Here is a 23,758-nt window from a genome sequence, read left to right on the forward strand (position 1 = left end):
GCTACAATGGAGAAGATGGAACCTTCCTCCCTGATAGGCAAACCTTTCACAGGCAAGCACTCTGTCTCTTTCACAGTAACAGTATTGAAAACATAGGTTGGTAATGTGCTATTAATAATGCATGCCTCACAGACTCCTTCTGAACAGGCAGAAAGAAAAGGGTGTGAAGGGGTACGTGAGTGTGGATGAAACAAGGTTGGCAACGGGTGGGTAACTGCTGGGAGTGAGTTGTGAGTACATGAGGTTGATAACAACAGTCTCTCTACTATTTCCATAATAAAAAAAATTTTTTAAAAGACAAAAAAAAAAAAACCCTAAGATAAAGCACAAATTTTACTTTCCAAAAATCAGTTAGAATAAAAGCATAAATAGGAATGAATGATTAGGATGACATGAATTAACCATTTACAGATAATACACAAAGTTTGCTTTAGTAACTTAAATTCTTTCCCTCAGTTCACAATATAGCTATGACCTGGATATACACCCATTGTTATACCCAGCAAAATGGATTCACTGGACTTTTACTTCTCCTGACTTATCTTTAATGAAATCATTCCTAGACAGGCAGTTGAGGGTGAAAGAAAAAGCAAAGGACCTAGATAAATCAAGAACGACCAAGAACTGACAAACAATAGAAGGCTTGGTAGAAAAACAGGTGTGATGGATCACTAACGTCCATCTTGAATTTTCTCACCACTCATTATTCAGAAGGTCATAGAAAGGTCAATTACTTCCAATTACATTGTTCTCTATAGAGTAGGTGCTCAATAAATGAATGTTAATTAGCTAAAATAGCACCCTATGCTCAATTGTTCAATTACAAGTGGCCACACTACCAGTGCTGACTTTTAAATTTGTGCTACAATTAAAGCATGTCATCTTTATAAATATATATAATGTATGTATGTATGTGTGTGTGTATATAGATATATATATATCTCCCCAACATATGAGGGAGGCATGTTCTACCTGATATCCAAAGGAGACCATCAGCCACATATCCAGCATGACATGAGAGGGATCGGTCAAAGGACTGCACAAAAGTCCATTTGTTCTTCTTGGGGCAGTATCTCTCTACTGTAGGCAGAACCTGGCGCAGTTCATTTCTGCCTCCAACCGCATAGAGGTATTCATCCATGGCACCCAGCACAAAATGCTCCCGGCAGTTCTTCATGGGTGCTATCTCTGCCCAGGAATTACTGCGGGGGTCAAAGCGACAGGCAGTCCTCACAGCACATGTCCGGCCGCTGGCATGCTCAACTTCCCCTCCGGCTACAAACAGGAAGTCTCCCATGACTGCCACACAGTGGTGGCTTCTTCCCACAGGCATGGGAGCCAGTTCACTCCAGTTGGCAATAGCGGCGATGAGAGCATTCTCCTGATCTACAGGATTGAAGTACCGGAGCTCCTTGACTTTACACACCTCACGCTTTTTCCCACCGATGATATACAGGGTGTCGGACTGGAACCGCGGTTTGGTCCTGCGAGTCTGCCAGACAGGCTGTGCATAGATGCTCTGGTGGTATTCTAGGGCCTCGTTGACAAGAGCTGTGGCCGTCTCGCTTGCTTGGACGAGGGGGTGGGACAGGGCCACTGTATGGAGAGTATCCACATCCATGAGGCCAAAGCGGATGTACTGCAGGAGCTCATCCAGGTACTGGTAATGGCAGTTGTGTTCCAACCACCTCACAGCTAGCTGAAACAGAGGGAGGTGGAATGAGAGGAGAATACAAAGAAAAGAAAGAAAAAGCAACAGTAAGGGCGCCTAGCAGGTCACAATGAATTCTTTCTGTGACTTACTAATACACTTTCTGTTAGAAACAGTGTCGCACTGGAATATTCTGATATTCAGGTGAGGAACCTTTTTCTGTGTTAATAGAGACACAAGAGAATTCACGACATTGTTGTAAGAACAGTGTTAAGCAACACTGATGGGGGCTTAAGATATCACTAGGCATAAGTAATAACTGCTTTTCAAAGAATACAAATATTGTTGAAAAACAGTCTGTTCCCTGCGTTTTGTGCATAAGAAGCTTGGAACATCCTACCAACCAGGAAATGTCAGCAGTGACCAGTGCCATCACAGCTGAAGTAATGTATGTCAACCCATGCATCAAGGTGCTGTATCAATAGAAATCATGTAAGAAAATATGTGATCATCTGAGACCACAGGCTGTACTTGAGAGAAAATCAATATAACACTAGCAGAATGATTTAGGAAGAAAAAAGACTTTCCCTCCACCCTTTTTGCTAAGTATGACAGCCTAGAAGCAAGAGAAGAAGAAGGAAAAAAAAGCCTGCAATCTGTCCATTTTATTTTTTTTCTTTCCATTAGTTTGGACCTTGAAGACAGTTGTTATTTGTGCATGTAACAGACCAGCAATTTGTTAGAGCCATTTTCACAAAAATTGACTATCACGGGATTACCTTTGTATTATGGACATATAACAGGAATTCTTTATTTTCCCATCCAGATCTCTTTCAAGAAGAAGAGGAGTAAGAACTCTTGACTACAGGCAAAGAGAATTTCTTAAAACTAAAGTGGGTACATTAAATGATAAATAAATTAAATAATGCTTTTTAAAAATCAAAGTAATTCAGTTATAGACAAATTGAAGTAATTTCTTTAACATGTTTTAATATTTAAGTTTGGCAAATGTCCCCACATACCAGCATAAAGAAGTATATTCAATACATGGGAACTTCTAAAAGTTCATGGAAAGTGTAATTAAAAGACAATGTACATTTTCATGAGCTTTATGATGACTCCTTGTATGTCCAGTGAACATAGTTGATATAAATTATTCTTTTTTATAAAGCTTTTATTTAATAAATATAAATTTCATAGGTACAACTTTTGGAATATAGCAGTTCTTCCCCCCATACCTGCCCTCCTACCCCCAAACTGTCCCACCTCCTACCCCCTCTCTCATCCCATTCTTCATTAAGATTCATTTTTAATTATCTTTATATACAGAAGATCAACTCTATACTAAGATTTCAACAGTTTGCACCAACACAGACACACAAAGTATAAAGTACTGTTTGAAGACAAGTTTTACCGTTAATTCTCATAGTACAGCTCTAATTAAGGACAGAGTTCCTACATGCGGAGCAAGTACACAGTGATTTAACACTTGACAATAGTGGCCTTCATTGTGGCATAGCAGATAAAGCTGCCACCTGCAGTGTTGGCATCCAGTATGGGCGCCAGTTTATATTCTGGCTGCTCCACTTCCAACCCAGCTCTCTGCTATGGCCTGGGAAAGCAGTAGAAAATGGCCCAAGTCCTTAGGCCCCTGCACCCACATGGAAGACCTGGAAGAAGCTCCTGGCTCCTGGCTTTCGATTGGTGCAGCTCCAGCCATTGCAGCCAATTGGGAAGTGAACCAGCAAATGGAAGACCTCTCTCTCTCTCTCCCTCTCTCTCTCTCTCCTTCTCTCTCGGTGTAACTCTTTCAAATAAATAAATAAATATTTAAAAAAAGATTGACACTCTTATTTATGATGTCAGTGATCACTCGAGGTTCTTGTCATGAGCTACCAAGGCTAGGAAAGCCTTTTGAGCCACAAACTCCATCAGTATTTAGACAGGGCCATAAGCAAAGTGGAAGTTCTCTCCTCCCTTCAAAGAAAAGTACAATGAGGTTTTACCTCACCCCAATTAGAATGGCACTCATACAGAAATCAATAAACAATAAATGCTGATGAGGATGTGGGGGAAAGGTATCCTAATCCACTGTTGATGGGAACGTAAACTAGTAAAGCCATGTGGAAGATAGTACGGAGATACCTTAGAAAGCTGAAAATAGGCTGGCACCGCAGCTCACTAGGCTAATCCTCCACCTGCAGCACCGGCGCCCCGGGTTCTAGTCCCAGTTGGGGTGCCCGGATTCTGTCCCGGTTGCTCCTCTTCCAGTCCAGCTCTCTGCTGTGGCCCGGGAAGGCAGTGGAGGATGGCCCAAGTGCTTGGGCCCTGCACCCACATGGGAAACCAAGAGGAAGTGCCTGGCTCCTGGCTTCGGTGCAGCGTGCCAGCCATAACAGCCATTTTGGGGGTGAACCAATGGAAGGAAGACCTTCTCTCTCTCTCTCTCTCTCTCTCTCTCTCTCTCTCTCTCTCTCTCAGTGTTTAACTCTCTGCCTGCCAAAAAAAAAGAAAAGTAAAGAAAGCTGAAAATAGACCTACCCTATGACCCAGCAATCCCACTCCTGGGAATTTACCCAAAGAAAATGATATCATCATATGAAAAGTTATCTGTACCCCCATGTTTATTGCAGCTCAGTTCACAACAGCTAAGATTTGGAATCAACCCAGGTATCCATCAACTCATGATTTGATATAGAAATTACTGTATTATATATAGTATGGAATACTACTCAGCCATAAAAAGAATGTAATCTTGTCTTTTGCAACAAAATGGATGCAACTGGAAACCATTATACTTAGTAAAATAAGCCAGCCCCAAAAATATAAATATCATGTGTTTTCCCTGATCTGAGGTAACTCATAGAGTATAAAAATGTAATGTATAGGAGTGAAATTGACATTTTGAGATTTGATGATTGTTTGTAGCCCTTGTCTCTGCTGTTGAGGAACAGTGTTTTTTCTTCTATTTGTTGAACTCTTTCTTTAGTGTAGAGTTAATCTTATGAGTATAAAGTAAATTAAAAGTAGATCACTGTAAAAATTGAGAGGAAGGAGAAGGAAGGATGGGAGCGTGGCAAGGAGGGAGGGTAAGCTGGGAAGTATCACTATATTCCTAAACCTGTATAAATGAAGTATATGAAATTTGTTTACCTTAAGTTAAAGAAAAAGAAGTTTCAAGGGACAAGATCTCAATAACTTCCTTGCAGGATAATTCAACAACTTAATAACTGATTTCCCATTCTTTGTCCACAAAGCTTTCAAAATCAGAAAAAAAATCATCTCATTCAAAATCACTTCTCATGTACCAGGTAAAATTTCCTGAACCCCAAACTTCAATTTTGCTCTTAATTTTACCACCTTACTGTTCTGCATCTTTACATGGACACTCTGGGAAACAGCTGGGGAGAAACATTAGGTAAATACCCAGGTCTCCACAGCCTCTTTTTGTTGCAGAGTGCTGCCCATTTAATTATTTTTCTCTCTCTTCATAAATCAGTTCTTCCTGTGCCATAATCAATCTTGCAGCCCATCTCCAAACATTCTCCAGCTCATCTTTATCTTTCTAGGAAACTATGTCACTAACTGTGCAAGGGGCACTAAAGTAACTAGGCTCTGCTCTCAAGGAAATCTCCAGCAAAACAGACTGTCACTGGAACAGTGACCACTGGGTTCTACTCTGGCTTTATGTCTACTATCACCGCATGTCACATGTCTCCTGCTATCCATGATCAATTTCCCCAGATACTATGTATTACAGAATATTCTGTGTACATACATTAGTTTGTATTTTCTGGGGGTAATTTTTATAGAATTTCTTTGCAACATTTCTCACAAATAATTTTCACATCTTTATAATTTACTAATATTTTCAGACCACACAAGTCATTCATACTTTGGATCACAGGTGAATATAAGTTACAAGGAACTATCCTGCCACCAACTTCAAACCTAACATGTATACAAGTTACCTGGGGTAATCAGATTCTGATTCAGTAGGTGGTGGTGGAATTACGATTCTGTATTGCTAATTAGCTTCTAGGTGTTGTATATGCTACTACTCTGTAGACCACACTTTTGTCGCTCCCCATCTTCGTGGAGGAACGACACAGGACCCTGCGCTGTTCTTTTGTCTGCTTGGCCCTCCCGGGTTTGCTGCTGGTTCTTCCCGGGTTGGCTACCGACCCTTCCACCTCCGTGGAAGGGCGGTTCCCCCTAGCCACTTTCCCCACTTCCGCGGGGGAGCGGCACACCGCCGGCCGGCTCTCTCGGGGGCTGCACAGGTGTTATTCGGATAGATGTTCCCCTTAGATGTTCCTGGTGCATGCTGTCTCTCTCCTCCTTTATAGTCCTCTTCCACCAATCCCAACTCTGCAACCTACACGCCGAGTACGCTGCTCTCCTCCAACCAGGAGCAGGTCCTGTTTATTGGTTGAACTGGAGGCAGCTGTGTAGAAGCTGTTTTTACTCCTCTCCCAGCACCATATTATGGGAGAGCAGATGCATAGAATAAGTCTTAATTCCAGTAACTTAGTCTAGTCCGAGTTGCTCTCAGTTGCTCCCCACAACTTTACGTAGAAAGATTTGGTGTTTTGGCATAGTAGGTTCAGCCATCAACTGTGACATTGTCATTCATATAGGCACCAGTTCTAGTCCTGGCTGCTCCACTTCCAAGCCAGCTCACTGCTAAAGCACCTGGGAAGACAGTCAAAGATGGTCTGGGTACTTGGGCCCCACCCAACCATGTAGAAAAGCAGATGGAGTTTCGGCCTCCTGGCTTCAGCTTGGCCCAGGCACAGCCGTTGCAGCCATCTGGGGGGTAAACCAGGGGATAGAAGATTGATTTCTTTCTCTCCATCTGTCTGCCCCTCTGCCTTTCAAATAAATAAATCTTTCAGGCATAATTTGAAGTACTTCAATATTATGGGTAAGAGAGCATGTTTTGACACCCTTAGTTCTGCAGGGTCTATAAATCAAGGACTGATTCTTATAAACACTCTGCACTTTTGCCTTTATAATGATAAAAATACATATAAAAGTGTTAATATGCTCCATTTTTACTTTCATAAAAATATAAAGAAAAAAAACACTAAATCCATGGATAATTCTCATGTATCCAAATGATGAAAGGAATGGCAAAGAAAATTCAAAAAAAGTGGGCCACTTCCAAATCACTTCTATGCTGTGAACCTCACCAGTGCACTATTCAAGCCATGCTGAATTAAGGGCAATGTGATGCAGGAAGTCCTGCAGCCCATTTTAGGGGCTTAATGACTGTCATGGTAGAAGGGTGATCCATCAGTGGGCATCACACAATCCAAAGACCACAGCTAGCTTTGCAGCATGTTTTGTGTTTCAGCTTAAGAGAGTTTATGACAGGAACTATTTGGTTTTTAAAATAATGATACTACATTGAGAGAGCATAATTCATGGGATGATAAAATCGTATCTTGTTTATTCTGACATACTGATATCCCCATCACCCTAAAATCTAGCATTTAATCAGAAAGAGAATGAGAAAAATAACTAACGGCTTGTCTCCCACTTTTTTGGAGACAAAGCCAGCAATAGTGGAAAAGAGATTACCAATTCAGCTGGGGGAATGGCCCGCAACCAAGAGTGCTTAGGAAACAGGCCATCAGGCAAGATGTCTCCTATTTGATTTGAAACACAATGGACCATCATCTCCAAGAACAACAAGTGACCTCCCAAGCACTCTGCCTGACCCAATGTATCTGATGCAATGGAGAATTGTTCCCTCCTAAAACGAACATTTGCCACAGGTTAATATAACTTCAACTTATCCCATTCTCTATCTCTGATAAAAAACAGTCCTTGGCACATAGTTGGCTACAAAGATCTGTTGAATAAATCGAAAATCCTTTACAGAACTTTGTAGGCTATTTCTCTTAAACAAGCAAACAATATCAAGATCTTTATTTCTTTATATATTTATTTATTTATCTATCACAGGCTTTAGTTTTCTATTTTATTATCTCATTTTTTATGGCTTTCCAATAAGACCTTTCTAAGCTCTCAAAGCTCCACACTGCAGCATGCAGTGTACTAAACTTAGATATATAAGCCCTTATTTTCTTCCCTTATATGCTTGAATGCTGGCTACCTGTATTTGAAATTCTTGGCAATACAATGAACATCATAGTCTTTTAAGCCTTCAAATAAATCATATGAGTTTATACAAGGAGAAACTTTACAGTCTACTTGGTTCAAGCAGAATATATATATATATATATATATATATATATATAATCCTAAATATAATAATATGTAATTCTAAATTCTACAAAAATTGCTCTGGTTCAATTAAATTATTCAGTTTATTCTCAGGTATTTCAGAACTACATCAATTGAATGACCAAATATATTCCTAACATTATCAAGTCCTTGAGTTTGATCTAAATTCCTTTACTGTTCATGTCAAACACACTCAGAATCTGTTGTTTGAAATCTAGAATTCCTAATCCTTTTAAATAAGTATGTGTTTTGATGTCTAAATCTACTCATGTATATCCATGTATGTGTGTACTCTATAATATGATTCCAAGCATAAGAAATCTCACAAATTTCTTGAAAATTATTACTTATGAAGTCTTCCCAAATCTAAAAACACTAATCAGTGTACTCTTCCATCAAAATGTCTTTTTTTTTAAAGATTTATTTATTTATTTGAAAGTCAGAGTTACACAGAGAGAGAGGAGAAGCAGGGAGAGAGAGAAAGAATTCTTCCATCTGATGGTTCACTCCCCAATTGGCTGCAACAGCCAGAACTGTGCCAATCTGAAGCCAGGAGCCAGGAGCTTCTTCCAGGTCTCCTACGCGGGTGCAGGGGCCCAAGATCTTGGGTCATCTTCTACTGCTTTCTCAGGCCATAGCAGAGAGCTGGACTGGAAGTGGAGCAGCCGGGTCTTGAACCGGCTCGCATATGAGATGCTGGCGCTTCAGGCCAGGGCGTTAACCCGCTATGCCACAGTGCTGGCCCCCAAAATGTCTTTGTTTTGCAAATACATATACACAAGTTCCCTTCAAAAGCAGGTTCTTATCGCATGAGTTGATCAAATATTTTTAAGTGACATCAACAAGAGACAAAATCTTTATGACATTGTCTAAAGTAACTATTTCTTTGGCTTGTCCCATAGATATTGTTTCTCTGTGAAAAGGATGTTCTTATCATAGAAGTCATCAGCCACAGCTGAATAAGCAATGACTGCTATTTTTGTTCTTTGCCTTATTCTACCACTTTGGCCAGCAGAAGCTATTGTTACTTTCCTATGGAAAACTTGGCTGTAGACAGCTTTGCTGAAAGTGCAAACTGAGCCCTCCTTTTGGCAGAGGCCCATGCTGTGATGGCACAGTGTCTACACCCTTACCAATCTTGCCATCCCATTGAGATCAGCCAGGGTACCAGACTCCCCTCAGTGACTGAAAGACAGCATAAATTCTGCAGTTCTGCAAATTCAGAAAGGGACAAAGGGCGGGCCGAGGGGTAAATCACCAGAAAGTGACATTCCTGAACATCAACAGAAAAGCTGGGAATGTTAGAGTGTTTGGACAACACAGAGTAGGAAATCAGGGATGCTGCTTTTAATAGAACGAATGACTTGTGTGGGCAGAAGTTCCCCTTTCTAAACAGACGACCAGCCATGCTCTCTGTCTTCTATTCCATGCCCTCAATGGGAAGTTCAGGGATTATTATTTATTAGAGGAAAGTACGTATCTAGGGAACATTTTATAATGCCTTGAGTTCTAGTAAACATAAAACTTTATCATGACATTCTTTTAATATTACATAAAGTTTCTTTAGATTAAAAATGTGAAAGTTGGCCTAATGCAGGTGTTGAAATTTGCTATGCTGTGTTACACAGAAGCTCACCTCCTTAATGTGTGTCTTGTAAGGTCCATTTAGTGACTTAAACCTGAATAGTAACGCTGTGGAGAGGAAAGCTTATATAAAGAAATGAATGTACCACATCTTGCAGTCACATCTTTTCTATAAAATCAAATGAAAGGCAGTGATTCCTATAAAATCCAAAAACACCAGAAACTAGAGATGCAGAATCAAAGCATTTTCTTCTACCAGAACAATGAAAATGTTACCATGGAGGGATATTAAAAATTATAACAGTGCTCACTCGAGTGCTATAATTAAAATTGTGTCAACATTTTGCTTGTAAAACAGATTTTTCAAGGGAGGTTGCACATTAACCATTATAGCTGACTACAGACTTACATAAGATGCATAGGCTATTTTTTTCCCCTCTAAGAAATATATTTCAATGGAATCAGTCTGTTGAGGCCCCAGATTCATATACTGTGAGAAAAAAAGAATCTGCAGCTTCAAAAAGGAACATTTTGCTTAGCAGATACAATAACACATATTCTTTCATTCTTCATTTAAATTTTATTAAGTTGGGATATTGATAAATGCTCTTTCTTTAACATTAGCATAAAATCTGTGCTCTGATAATTATATATTTTTTCAAAAAATATATTTATATTTTTATAAGGGCTGGTGCTGTGGCACAGCAGATTAAGCCACCTCCTGCTAAGCCGGCATCTGCTCCTCTTCTGATCCAGCTCCCTGCTAATGCACCTGGGAAAGCAGCAAACGATGGTCCAAGTACTTAGGCCTCTGTTCTCTCATGGGAGACCTGGATAAAGCTCCTGGTTCCTGACAGATGGGGATAGGCACCTATGGCTTTAGGAACCACCACAAACACCTCACTGAAACAGATCACATTTAAGTTGTAGCTATTTAAGAGGCAGGCAAAAAGTGACCTGTGTTGTCTTTTGGCTCCACATTATAACACAAGAGTTTTAAAAAGTTAAGTTGTCTTATCAAGATGAAGACAAAATAAAGATAGGAACAGAGGTGAAGTTAGTATCCTGTGAAATTCTTTCTACTTAAGAAGTGGCTATCAATTTGAGCTTATCTTTAAAAAGTCAATAACAAAAGATGGGTGAGTATATAGCTGGCACTGGACCAGTCGGTTGGTTTCTCCTATCTAACATGAGTAAATTTATGTGATAGCCTCTTTTACCTCAAGGACATATGTCACCAAAAATATTTCACATTAGCATCCTCCAAAATTCTTCTAAGTGGGAGAGGCAAACAAAATTAATCAGTATTTCTAATATTCAAGCTGCAGGTTTCTATAGCATGAATGGGTTTTTAAAAATGTTTTCTTTCTTTCTTTCTTTTTTTTTTTTTTTGACAGGCAGAGTTAGTGAGAGAGAGAAACAGAGAGAAAGGTCTTCCTTCTGTTGGTTCACCCCCTAAATGGCTGCTACGGCCGGCATGTTGTGCCGATACAAAGCTAGGAGCCAGGTGCTTCCTCCTGGTCTCCTATATGAGTGCAGGGCCCAAGGACCTGGGCCATCCTCCACTGCACTCCTGGGCCACAGCAGAGAGCTGGACTGGAAGAGGAGCAACCGGGACAGAACCGGCGTCCCAACCGGGACTAGAACCCAGGGTGCTGGTGCCGCAGGCGGAGGATTAGCCTAGTGAGCCGCGGCACCGGCTAGCATGAATGGTTTTTATAAAAATCTTTTTAGAAAAAAAAGTGGTTTTTTTTTCCTCTATGATTCTGTACTCAATGGAAATACACGCACTTGTGTGCACATGTGAAGGTACACATGCACACAGGCCCACCCAAGGACAGAACAGGGTTACATCATAGTCTTTTTCTTCTTGGGAACAATTTAATATATTATCCAAGTCAACAGATAATATCTCTTATAAAATTGAAATAATCTTGGCCCAAGAACACACATTTCACATTTGTAAAGTGACTGCTTCAAGGTACTATTTATTTAGAATCCCAGAATGAGATCTTATAAATAAATGCCATTACTTAGTATTTAGTAAACTGTTCACATAAATTTTACCTCTGGACTGCTTTAAAATATGCCATAACCGGCCGGCGCCGCTGCTCACTAGGCTAATCCTCTGCCTTGCGGCGCCGGCACACCAGGTTCTAGTCCTGGTTGGGGCGCCGGATTCTGTCCCGGTTGCCCCTCTTCCAGGCCAGCTCTCCACTGTGGCCCGGGAGTGCAGTGGAGGATGGCCCAAGTGCTTGGGCCCTGCACCCCATGGGAGACCAGGATAACTACCTGGCTCCTGCCATCGGATCAGCGCGGTGCACTGGCCGCAGCGCGCCGGCCATGGCGGCCATTGGAGGGTGAACCAACGGCAAAAGGAAGACCTTTCTCTCTGTCTCTCTCTCTCTCACTGTCCACTCTGCCTGTCAAAAAAATAAAAATAAAAAATAAAAAATAAATATGCCATAACCATGTACATACTAAGAACGTAGGGTAATGTTTTAGATGGCAAGAATGTCCTACAGGACAATAAAGGACAACTGACATCACCCATGTCAATGATGCTGCAGGGAAAGTGAAACCCGTTATTGATCTCCTGATGTTTGAGCAAAATCTATGAACAATTACAGAAATAACATCCCGTAATTGTCTTTCAGTGGTCTGATGGTGGTCTCTGAGCCCTCTATTCAGTGATGGCTGGGATTGCTTCAGAGCACTCCATGATGCTGGACTGATGGCATGAGACTGCTCAATAGGATGTTACTGCCGGTACATTAATATAGCATGTCTCAGTGTATGCTGAAGGAACTCTGCCTTTGATCTGTAAGACGATACACTTACTTATATGATTGGAATAACACTGGAAAATGAAATAAAAGAAACTTGGCCAATAGAAGAAAGCTCTTCTGTACCCCATTGGCAACAGGGACCAGTGTGACACGACGTGGGCCATGCCATTTCACATTCTTTCTCAGCTACTACATGCCATCACAGCACATTATCAGGCTGAAGCCAGTTGAAATGTCCAGAGAAATCCCGAGACTTTTTACTGCTACTAGTTGGCACATGCCCATGGAGATAAATATGACCTAATTGTCGCTCCCCCTCTTCGTGGAGGAACGACACAGGACCCTGCGTTGTTCTTTCGTCTGCTCGGCCCTCCCCGGGTTTGCTGCTGGTTCTTCCCGGGTTGGCTACTATCCCTTCCACCTCCGTGGAAGGGCAGTTCCCCCTGGCCACATTCCCCACTTCCGCAGGGGAGCGGCACACCGCCGGCCGGCTCTCTGGGGGGCTGCACAGGTGTTCCCCTTAGATGTTCCCCTTAGATGTTCCTGGTGAATGCCGTCTCTCTCCTCCTTTATAGTCCTCCTCTGCCAATCCCAACTCGGCTGCCCACACGCCGAGTACGCTGCTCTCCTCCAATCAGTAGCAAGTCCTACAGTTTATTGGTTGAACTGGAGGCACCTGTGTAGAAGCTGTTTTCTTCTCTCCCAGCGCCATATTGTGGGAGAAGAGATGCATAGAATAAGTCTTAATTCCAGTAACAGTCTAGTCCGAGCTGCTCCCCACAGATCCCCCTTTCTTTTTATTTTTTGGCGTTGATACGTGCCTGTCTTCGGTGCCCCATGGCACACACTCTGCTCTGCTTGCTAGAGTTGCCACAGGTTCTTACAAGTCCTATCAATCAGGCAAACCGAATCCAGGTCCTCTCTTCGCCATGTTGTGAGGAGGTTTTTAGGCGCTGATGCGTGCCTGTGTTCGGTGCCCTGCAGCGCATGCTCTGCTCTGCCTGCAGGGGCTTACAAGCCCTAACAATCAGGCAAACCGAATCCAGGCCTTCTCATTGCCGTATTGTGGGGGAGACTTATTAGTGTTGGTTCGTGCCTATCTTCGGTGACCTGCAGCTCATACTCTGGTCAAGCTGCCTGCTGGTGCTTACCGCCTTAATCAGGCAGACCGAATCCAAGCTCTCTCATTGCCATGTTGTGGGGTGACTTATTGGTGTTGATAACGTGCCTGTCTTTGGTGGCCTGCGGCGCATAAGCTGCTAGCCGCCCGCAGGTGCTCATCGCCTCACTAATCAGGCAGACCGAATCCAAGCTCTCTCATTGCCATGTTGTGGGGAGGCCTTTCTATTTCTCTATTTCTCTATCTCCGGGCATTCCTATTTCTCCCATTTTACTTCTATCTTCCAGCATTCCTATTTCTCTCCTTTTACTTCTAAACTTCTGTTTCTCTTATCCCTGCGGCTTCCCGGCGGCGCTCGCCCCGAGGCTGCTTCTTGGCACCTCGCCCCACGGCAGCTTCACGGCTCTGCGCAGCTTCCCGGCGCCTTGCCCCGCTGGCGGGCTCCCGGCTCTGCGCGGCTCAGCTTCGCGCGCACGCTCCGCGGTCTCCACGCACTTCGCGCCCGCACCACGGCCTCGCGCCAGCCCCGCGTTCCCTATCTATTCACGCCCCGTGCTCTCTCTGCACGCGGCGGCTTCCGCGAATGTTTCCGCCACCACCGGCATTCAGTCCAAGTTCCCCGTACTAACCTGGCGAATTTCAACCTGGCGGCCCACGTCTCTGCCTCGGGTTCCAGATCTTCGCCTCTTGCTCCCCGGGGTGACTTGAAGAATTCCAAGGTGGCTTATGTCTCCGCCTCGGCCTGCACTCGCGGCTTCATCCTCCCTAACATTTTTCTCTACCCGGTATGTTTCCTTAAGTTTTCTTCCAACAATATTCCTCTCATTTCTCCTGGCTACTCCCCACAGTCCGTATCTGAGTCCAAGCCTCCTCCAGGTTTCACTTTCGCTTTCAATCTCCTAGCTTCCCCGCCATAGTCCGCATCCGAGTCTATGAAAGCTTTCACTTTCGCTTTCAATCCTAACTTCTTTCCCACAGTCCATATCCGAGTCTATGCCTAGGCTTTCAATAGCTTCTTCCGGCACCTTTCTCGTCTGGCTTTCCCCTAGGCTCTTCGCTAGTCTCTCTCTCTGGTATTTTCCACTTCTTCCCTCCTAGGTTTCCTATCCGAGTCACGGCACCATTATGTCGCTCCCCCTCTTCGTGGAGGAACAACACTAAACCCTGCCTAGGCTTCATATCCGAGTCACGGCACCATTATGTCGCTCCCCCTCTTCGTGGAGGAACGACACAGGACCCTGCGCTGTTCTTTCGTCTGCTCGGCCCTCCCCGGGTTTGCTGCTGGTTCTTCCCGGGTTGGCTACTATCCCTTCCACCTCCGTGGAAGGGCAGTTCCCCCTGGCCACATTCCCCACTTCCGCAGGGGAGCGGCACACCGCCGGCCGGCTCTCTGGGGGGCTGCACAGGTGTTCCCCTTAGATGTTCCCCTTAGATGTTCCTGGTGAATGCCGTCTCTCTCCTCCTTTATAGTCCTCCTCTGCCAATCCCAACTCGGCTGCCCACACGCCGAGTACGCTGCTCTCCTCCAATCAGTAGCAAGTCCTACAGTTTATTGGTTGAACTGGAGGCACCTGTGTAGAAGCTGTTTTCTTCTCTCCCAGCGCCATATTGTGGGAGAGCAGATGCATAGAATAAGTCTTAATTCCAGTAACAATCTAGTTCGAGCTGCTCCCCACACCTAATGATAAGCAGGCAGGCCTTGATATCAAAATATCTCTTTCTGCAATTTAACATATTTATGCCTTTAGGAAAAACAACAGAGTCAGTTTCCTTACCAGTAAGGGAGACAAGGTAATATTATCTATACCATAGGGTTCTACAGAGGGTTAAATTAGACAACATATGTGGAAGTGTTTGGTAAACTGTGGCATTTAGACAATACATGGGATTAATATAATGGTAACATGCTACTGAGAGATGAAACTATTCCTCAATTCATTTAATTTTTGAATTATGAGAAAGCCACCACATTCTGACCATTCTTATATTATACAATATTGTGTGATACTGACATAAATTTTGAGACATTTCTGTAGCTGGTAACAAACTTACTATACAGTATTAAACACAGTTCTTCACATGCAAAGTGATAATAAAAGCATGGCAATGCAACAGATTAAAAACCAGCGTTCATTGTGAGTCTGTTTTCATACAAATGAACCCAGTATTTCTAACCCAGTAATTTAAGTTGTGTGGCTTTGTTAAATGAATGTCTGAGAAGCATAATTTAATGAATGAATGAAGAGATACACACGTAAACCTAGTTGTTTCTGAAAAGTACCTGGCATATACTCACTCACTTTACCTGGCTTGGGTCCTCCATTAAGAACACTTAAATTCACATTCATATGAGTCTTCTCAAATCTCAACTCAGTTAACTTAATGGTAAGGGAAAACTATATATAAACCAGTTCTCTGGCCTGAGAACCCCAAAATAATGATTGATTGTCTCAGTTGATTACCTTTCTTTTGGCTGTGTTGTCCCCTGGGAAAATGACCTAATCACACATCTTTTCTTGCTGTTTTTCTCACTCATCCATTCCTTAAATTCTTGAGTGTCCATTCTGTGCAGAAACTTACTTGATGTGAGAAGATTCTAATCAGCATACTTTTATACCTCCTTATTTAAGCCATTCACTCCCAACTCTATTACTGCCACAAAACTCAGTGCTTACACTTGATCCCAGGTATCTTGATGTATCGCTGTAAAATATACTCATGGAATTTGTAACTAGGGGTAAACAAATCCTGCAATTTTCTAAGTTCCCGTCTTTTGCAGACAGATTCTCAGGCACATGCCACAGCCATCTCCCTATGTTGTCACTGCACTGGTGTTTTAAATGTTGCTGGCACATTTATAAATTTTATGGTTTTAAAAAACTATTTAATTTGTAAACATGCCCTGGAGCATCCTGAGAGCATTAAGTCTTTGAATATTCTTTATAAATTGATTCAAGAATAATGAGCCAATAGCAGGTTCACTGGCATGTGTGCTTCCCCACCTGAAATTAAACCTTTAAGACTATGAATAAATGGGTCTCACTGGCTCAAACAGCTGCCCCAGATTTACTAAATCCCTCAAACAAGTGATATTATGAGAATTTAGATGTCCAGGAAGTACCTAAGCTGGATTCGAGGGTTTAAGGTTGGCAGTCTCCAAATAGAAAGAATCCTCGAAGGTCACTTTAAATATAACTCAGAGCCATGGAACACGGAGTTTGGAGTGGGAAACATGCTAGCTGAGGCACAGGACGAGGCATTGTCAGGGGCTAATCTCTACTCTCACAGGGATAGAGCCTGGAGCAGGTGCCACGCCAGCTGGTGGGGCTGCAGAGAGGGAGGCAGGGCCTACTTGTTGATGGCTTGCAAAGTGTACACATAAAGGTGATTCCACCCATTGACCACCTTTGCCACGTGAATTTCAGTCTGTCTACTGATGTTTAAAGAGCATATTCCACACTGTGTTCTCTAATTTCACTTAATCATAGTATAAGTAACTCGGATACAAGGAATCCTTTCTTTCCACCTTGCTACACTTTTGAGCACAATACACAAAGAAATAGCTGTACCCAAGAAGATACCCTCTTCACCACAATTGGCATAACTTTTTTTTAACCCAGAAATTTCAGAGAAGATTTAGGACGATACCCAGATGGTCATATAAAAGACTTTGATGTATGACAGGGCCTTAACAAACAAGTCAATGTCAAATGAGTCTCAAAACAGAAATCAACCATGTAAGAATCAGACCAGCAGACAGAATGGGGTCCAGAAAGTGGCCTGGAGAGCCCAATCTATAGGTTCCTACAAGGAAGACAGATATGTGGGGGGATGGCCCTTGTGGGAGAGAGCTGGTGGCCTGACAGTCTCAGAAATCTCGAGAGTGACTACAACTGAAGGGATGAGTAAGCTGTGGCAGCTGTTTCAAAAGCTGGTCTGTAAGATAGGTGAGAGGAGGACCCTGTTTTATCCCCCATAGCCAATCTGTGTTTGCTGAAGGAGAAAACAGAGGAGTCCAGTCGAAGGAAATCACAAATAGGAGATGTTCTTTCAATGGTTAGGAGGAAGAGCAAGATGAGCTTAGAAGGTGAAGGATTCAAGTGGAAAGAGAAACTAGGCCTGATGACCAGTCCCAGCCCTGCAAGCAGAACTGCCAGCACAGGCCAGGCAGTGAAGTGTGACTTTAAAATATACAATAGTCACTCATTGTCATAGGTACCACAAGTTGATATGAAAATTAAACCTCACACAAAAAATGTAATGTATATGAATGAAATTGACATTCTGACATTTGATTATTGCTAATAGCCCTTGTCTATGCTCTTGAGGAACAGTGGTTTTTCTACTTGCTACTTGTTGAATTCTGTATTTCATGGAGGGGCTAAGCTTGTGATTATAAAGAAAACTGAAAGTATGTCATTGTAAAAATTAAAAAGAAAAATAAGAAAGAAGAAGGGAGTGAGGGAGAGAGGGAGGGTAAGGTGGTAAATATTATGCTTTTAAAATATATATATGAAACACATGAAGTTTGCTCCCTGCTTATAACATTTAAAAAAAAATTAAACCACACACTATTTTTTCTAAATACCAATGGTTTGATTGACACATTACTTCCTGTTGCTTAAAAATAAGACAGAATATTAGAAAGCATCCCTGAAGATTATTTTATCCATATTGTCCCTTGAGTTAAACAAAAGTAATCATTGGTAGTCTAATGTGGTGAAGAATCTGGAAAGACTATATAGATATGTACAATCCAATTCTCATTTTTTTTAAATATTCATTTTAAATAGCACTGTTGTTTAAATAAGAGCCATATTAAAACAGTAACTGGATTCAATGATTTAATTCATTTTTGGAGCCTCTTCGGGGTGAAACTGAATTATCACATAATGGCTCTCAAAAACAAATAGCTTTATTTTGAAAGCAAGAGGTAAATAATGTGAAAATAAAGCACTAGAAGTAAAATTATAATTATTATAATGCTATCACTTTAACATCTATAGCTTTGATAGTTTTGCAATTGACATGTCAAAAAAATGTCCAAGGCTAAATAGAAATTGATGCTGAAGTGTGTGTGTGGTGGGGGGGAAGATGAGGACAACACAAAAATGCAGAACAATAAGTCTAGCTCTCATATGCCTCTACATATGAGATCACTATGCATAAGTTAGAGACAGAAATAAAGGTTTCCTTTTTTTTCTTCTATTTTTCTTTTTAAAAGGTGTGCATAATATAGGTACAAAGCTCATTACAGTATGAGTTACACATTGTAAACACCAGCATTATTAGATGCCTACCTCGTTTTTACCCTATACTTCACATAGCTACAGGATTAGGTGCTGGATTTATATAAATTGAAATCTGCAACTTTTAACAACCTTCTACAGACAAATATCTGTCTCTCTGCCTCAACCCCTCTACCTCAACCCCTCCCCCAGGATTTGCAAGAAGGAGGGAAAAGGACTAAGATGCTGCGCTTAGAAGCAGGAGTCCAACAAAGTGCCATGAGACAGCACAGCGAGAGGAGCACAAGGAGAAAGGAGCCTTCGGTTCCACACATGTGGCCCACTTTGAATTTTCCCTTCGTTTGCTGGTTGGTGTAAGAATCAGTGCAGAACAACCGTGTGAGCTGCTGCAGTAGCGAACTGCCCAGAAGTATCCCTGTCGTTCTGACTTCCCCACCGCACAATCAGAATGGAAACATTTGCTCTATTGGAAGGCAGTGATAAGGATGGATTTTTAAAGTTTCCATTTTTAAGTGAAAATGAAAGAAAAATGCTCTTCTAGATGTGTTGTGCCTTTGAGCTCCATTTGAAAAAAGAAAAAAAAAGGCAGAGAAAGCTGCTGTGAAGGTCACCGAGTGAAAGAACTTCCTCAGGGCACAGAATAAATTAAATCCCAAGGAAAAAATAAAATGTGATTTCCAGAGTGTGAGGCACAAACTCCAAATGACAATGATTGACAGCCAAACTATATCCGTGCAATATCCAAGACTGCACGTTCTCATTTACCTCAGTGTAGCCAGCAAGCGCCCATTAAACATCCGTCTGATGCCCAAATTAACCTTCTTGGCAAACTGAAAGAGGCACAAACTATCATAATCAACCTTTCATTATCACAGCAGCCTCTAGTTAAAGGGTCAGAATAATTGTGCCATCAGAGCCTTGATTGTTTTCAATCAACAGACGGCTGGAGTGACAGCTCGGTGATGGAGGAGTCTGATGAAACCGCACCAGGCCTAATCAGAGCAGATGAAAGGCAGGCATGATTGGTGCAAATGAACAGTCGTGCCTCTCCTTTTCATTTACAATCTGAAATTACTCTTAAATTTGTGGGGTTTTTTTCATCCCTTATGAGCACCACTGAAAGAATGTTTGACTTATTATGAGTTCTGACAGTGCAGAGTTATAAAACACAGGTAGGGTTATCAGTTGAGGCTTTAAGTGGGTATTCAGCATAATTCTAACAAATTCACTCTTGAAAAGCACAAAATGACTAAAAAGGCTTCCAATGACCTAACCTCTCCGTGCTGTTTGATTAGCAGGCCCATTTATTCTGCTGGCATTCTAAATGATGAGACGATAAAATTGAGGGCAGGAATGCCCTGTAAATGTTTTCTCTCAACACCAGCGCTCTGTTCATCTTGGTATTAGTTCTGCTGCCCCAAACCTACTGCTCTTAAAGAGCAGTGAGGCCATTAAGAGCACAGAAGTGTTCGGCCACCTGAAGGTATCTACCAAATAGGGGTGGATTTGGGTTGAGAATCTGAGGCTACACTGGGAACCACAAGCAGTAGGGAGGGGACTGGCACCCACCAACCTGATGCTTATGCTAAAAGGAACATCCGAAGAAAAGGAATAAAACTACAACACACTGGGCCAATTTTGGCATCTAGGGGGTCTGAAGAAAATTGAAACACTATAAAGTTGGGTTTACATAGCTGTTTTATTAAAAATCAGACATTAAGGTTCTTAAAATACTTAGTGGTGAATGGAATATTCATTCGGAGAAGCAAAAAGAAGCTTCTAACTTCTACTTTTTTCTCTGATTTTAGATCAACTGGTCAGGCATGGGAATGTTATGATTTGGATGAATAATGCAAAAACAATGTGAAGCCTTTCAGCTGCAAAGATTAATATGCATCCAACCCATGTTTGTGAGTGTGAACAGACTTTAGGGGTTTTGATCTTTTGGGATTTCAACATGCAGGATTAAGTCGTTCAGGGTGGTGTCTATCAGGATTATTATTGCTAGTAAGACAGACAATAAGATAGCTGCAGGCTTAGGATCCAAGGTAGTTTTTAATGTTTTCACTCAAAATTTTTACAAGGAGCCTCCAAAAATTCATGGGAAATGCTTATTACAAAAAATCAAGACACGGGTTTCAAAACTTTCTGCATCAAAAGAAGCTTATTTTTTAATTCCATTTCCCACAAACTTTATAAAGTACCCTCATACATAAAACTTAGGCCATTTTATTTACTATATTATGTGTTGGAATGTTATAAATAACGAAGTAAAAAGAAGAATTAAAACAGCCTCAAGTTGTCCATGCACTATTTGGCAAAATTTGAGTTGTTCACTATGAATGTACCCAGAATGTTCAAACAAATGTAGAATCTTCAAGAAGAAGTTTTTCAAATCTGTCTTATGACTTTCTATAATATCTCAAAGTTTTTTTTTTAAGATGTATTTATTTATTTGAAGTCAGAGAAAGGGAGAGACAGAGAGAGAAAGAGATCTTCTACCTGCTGGTTCATTCCCCCCAACGGCTGCAACGGCCAGGGCTGGGCCAGGCTGAAGCTGGGAGCTAGGAACTTCATCTGGGTCTCCCACGTGGGTGCAGGGGCCCAAGCACTTAGCCATGCTCCAGTGCTTTCCCAGGCACATTAGCAAGGACCTGGATCAGAAGTAGAGCAGCCAGGACTCAAACCTGCAACCATTTGGGATTGCCAGCACTGCAGACAGCAGCAAACCCGCTGAGCCACAGTACCAGCCCCTTTGTTTTTTCAACAATTCTCAAATGGAGATAGCCTGCAAAGGGTTGAAACACACATACTTTCCAAATCCATCCTGGATCACTCTCCCTTACTCCCTCAAGGGCCTGCTCACAGGCACCTCCAGCGAGCTTTACCAGTGATACGCACACCCCTTCAACTCCTGGCGGGTGAGTTCTCCCAGGGTGGTACTGGCTTTTTAAGGCACAACTTCCTTCTGCCCACAAGGCAGTTCATGTATAGGTCAAACAAGACTGGCTTTGGGATATGCACTTAGGATTTTAAACAGGATTTCCTGGCTGGTTTACAGAGCATAAAATGAAAAGTGGGCCGATTTGGGTAAGTGCCTATTATAACCCCCCGAATTCAAAGGGTATGGAATTAATCATTCCACAGCATTACAGAGTCCCTATACATTGTCTAAGTCTGACATGAGATGAGAAGGGCATGAAGATTCTTCAAGGGACCGGGAAAACCTGACAAATCAATCCCTCTGTTTACTTTGTTATTTACCCTCTACTGGGTTTATATGGGGCTTCACCCCAAGGAATACACGGTCCCAGCAGTGGGAAGAAAAAAGAATCATTTATAGTCCTCAGAACCAATGTCATTGTCACAGTCAGAAAGAGCAACATAGAAAGCATAGTTGCTCCTTAACAAGTGTCATCCTTTCTGGATGGAAAGGTTTAGTTTTACTTTCAGCTGTGAGTAATTTCCCATTGTGATTGGCTGACTTATAGTCAATTTAGTATAATTAATGCCAAATTACATTGTAATTCACATAGAATTACAAATTAAAAGCTATATTAAGAGCAAATGAATTAATCAAAATTAATGATATTATGCTCACTTGTTTTAAAGTGTTAATAAGATAGGTCCTTCTAAAACGTTTAAACTTTAACGCACCATCCATCACTCCTTTAATTACCTGATTTCCTGGTTTGGCCAAGGGAGGTAGTGTGTGGGCACTTCTCATCAACAACACAGAGAAGTTAGGTACATTCAGCCTCTAGTGAGCAGGGCTCTTTTTAGCTTCTGTTCTTGAAGCATAAGAAATATAAGGACATTCAAAAAGTTCATGGAAATGTTTATTATGAAAAACCTATGCATGCATTTAAAAACTCACTGCACCAAAAAATCCTTTTCAAAGTCATTTGAATACAGTATACACACCAAGAGTTGCACATCAGTGTACAGAGACATGAGTATTTTGTCCTCTTATCACACTTATAACTAACATCACAAAACATTGCTAGTACTCCAAAAGTCCTATTGCCACCTTCTCCATATTTTAACCATAATAATTTTCCATAATACTGGAAAAGATGTCATTTCCATTTTCTCCATAATAATGGGAAACAATATATTGTTATTTACATGCTATGAATTAGTGAAGCTATATGTATAACTATACACCAAATGATATGACATCCACACAGTTTTATATTTTCTCTCCATTAAAAACCTTATCTTTAAATTCAATTTTTCCCAAAAAAAGTTTTTAAAAAGATGTATTTATTTGAAAAGCAGAGTGAGAGAGAGGGAGGGATAGAGAAGCAGAGAGATTCCATCTGCTGGTTCACTCCGCAAATGCCAAAAACACAGAGGACATGGCCAGGGCAAAATTCAGGAACCAGGAATGAAATCCAGGTCTCCCACGTGGGTGACAGAAACCCAATTACTTGAGCCATCACCACTGCTTCCCAGAGTCCGCATTAGCAGGAAGCTGGACTCAGGCCCTGGAGCTCAGCTTAGAACACAAGTACTTTGATGTAGGACACACACACTTTGAACCAGCATATTAACTGCAAAACCAAATGACTGCCACTCAAAAATAAGTTTAGATCCTTTCTCTTAGAAAGCCAGGGACAAGAACTGTCTATGGTCTACATGGCCAACTGCCATTAACACTATGAACACTCAACTGGCCTGATATTGCAGGATACAGGCTCATAGGTTCATCTGTATTGGAAAGAGACTAACATTTATCAATGTCCATAAAGTAATATTTCTCCCTATCAGTTTGCTGAATCTGTCATACTGTCTTCTGCATATATTTCTAAATTTTCAACATATTAGGCATCAAATGAAGATGTAATGATTAATCATTTTCATTTGTTCCATCCAATCTCTCATCCCAGATGGGGACCCCAGCCTGCAGACTTTCTACACAGTCTGTGTCACTGTAGCAGAAGTAATAGCGCTCCATGTTCTCTTTTACACTGACTTCAATCTACTGATTTTAAAGCGATGCACCCTTGCCAACCCTAGTTTCCTGCTTCATTCTTCACCCCGTTATACTCTGAAAGAACAAAAGGTAGTTCCCTTCCTCTTCCAGAATTCTGTCTCCAGCCTTTCT

At 41.7% G+C, this 23,758-nt stretch overlaps 1 protein-coding gene across 5 annotated transcripts in view; it reads right to left on the minus strand.

Moving 5' to 3' along the window:
• KLHL32 (kelch like family member 32) overlaps positions 1-23,758 on the minus strand; it is a 251,473-nt gene that overhangs the window by 32,592 nt on the left and 195,123 nt on the right. For 3 of the 5 annotated variants that reach the window (XM_008263237.5, XM_051855442.3, XM_089332871.1), the window contains one exon: positions 973-1,699. The exons of 1 other annotated variant lie outside the window; for it this stretch is intronic. In XM_008263237.5, the coding sequence (XP_008261459.1) occupies positions 973-1,699 (727 nt within the window). The remainder of the gene's footprint in view (positions 1-972; positions 1,700-23,758) is intronic. One more of the 5 variants, XM_051855445.3, reaches the window with a different exon arrangement.

This window comes from Oryctolagus cuniculus, chromosome 5 (genome assembly GCF_051225735.1).
Source record: "Oryctolagus cuniculus isolate XC-2025 breed Fujian yellow rabbit chromosome 5, ASM5122573v1, whole genome shotgun sequence".
Classification (NCBI taxonomy): Eukaryota; Metazoa; Chordata; class Mammalia; order Lagomorpha; family Leporidae; genus Oryctolagus; species Oryctolagus cuniculus.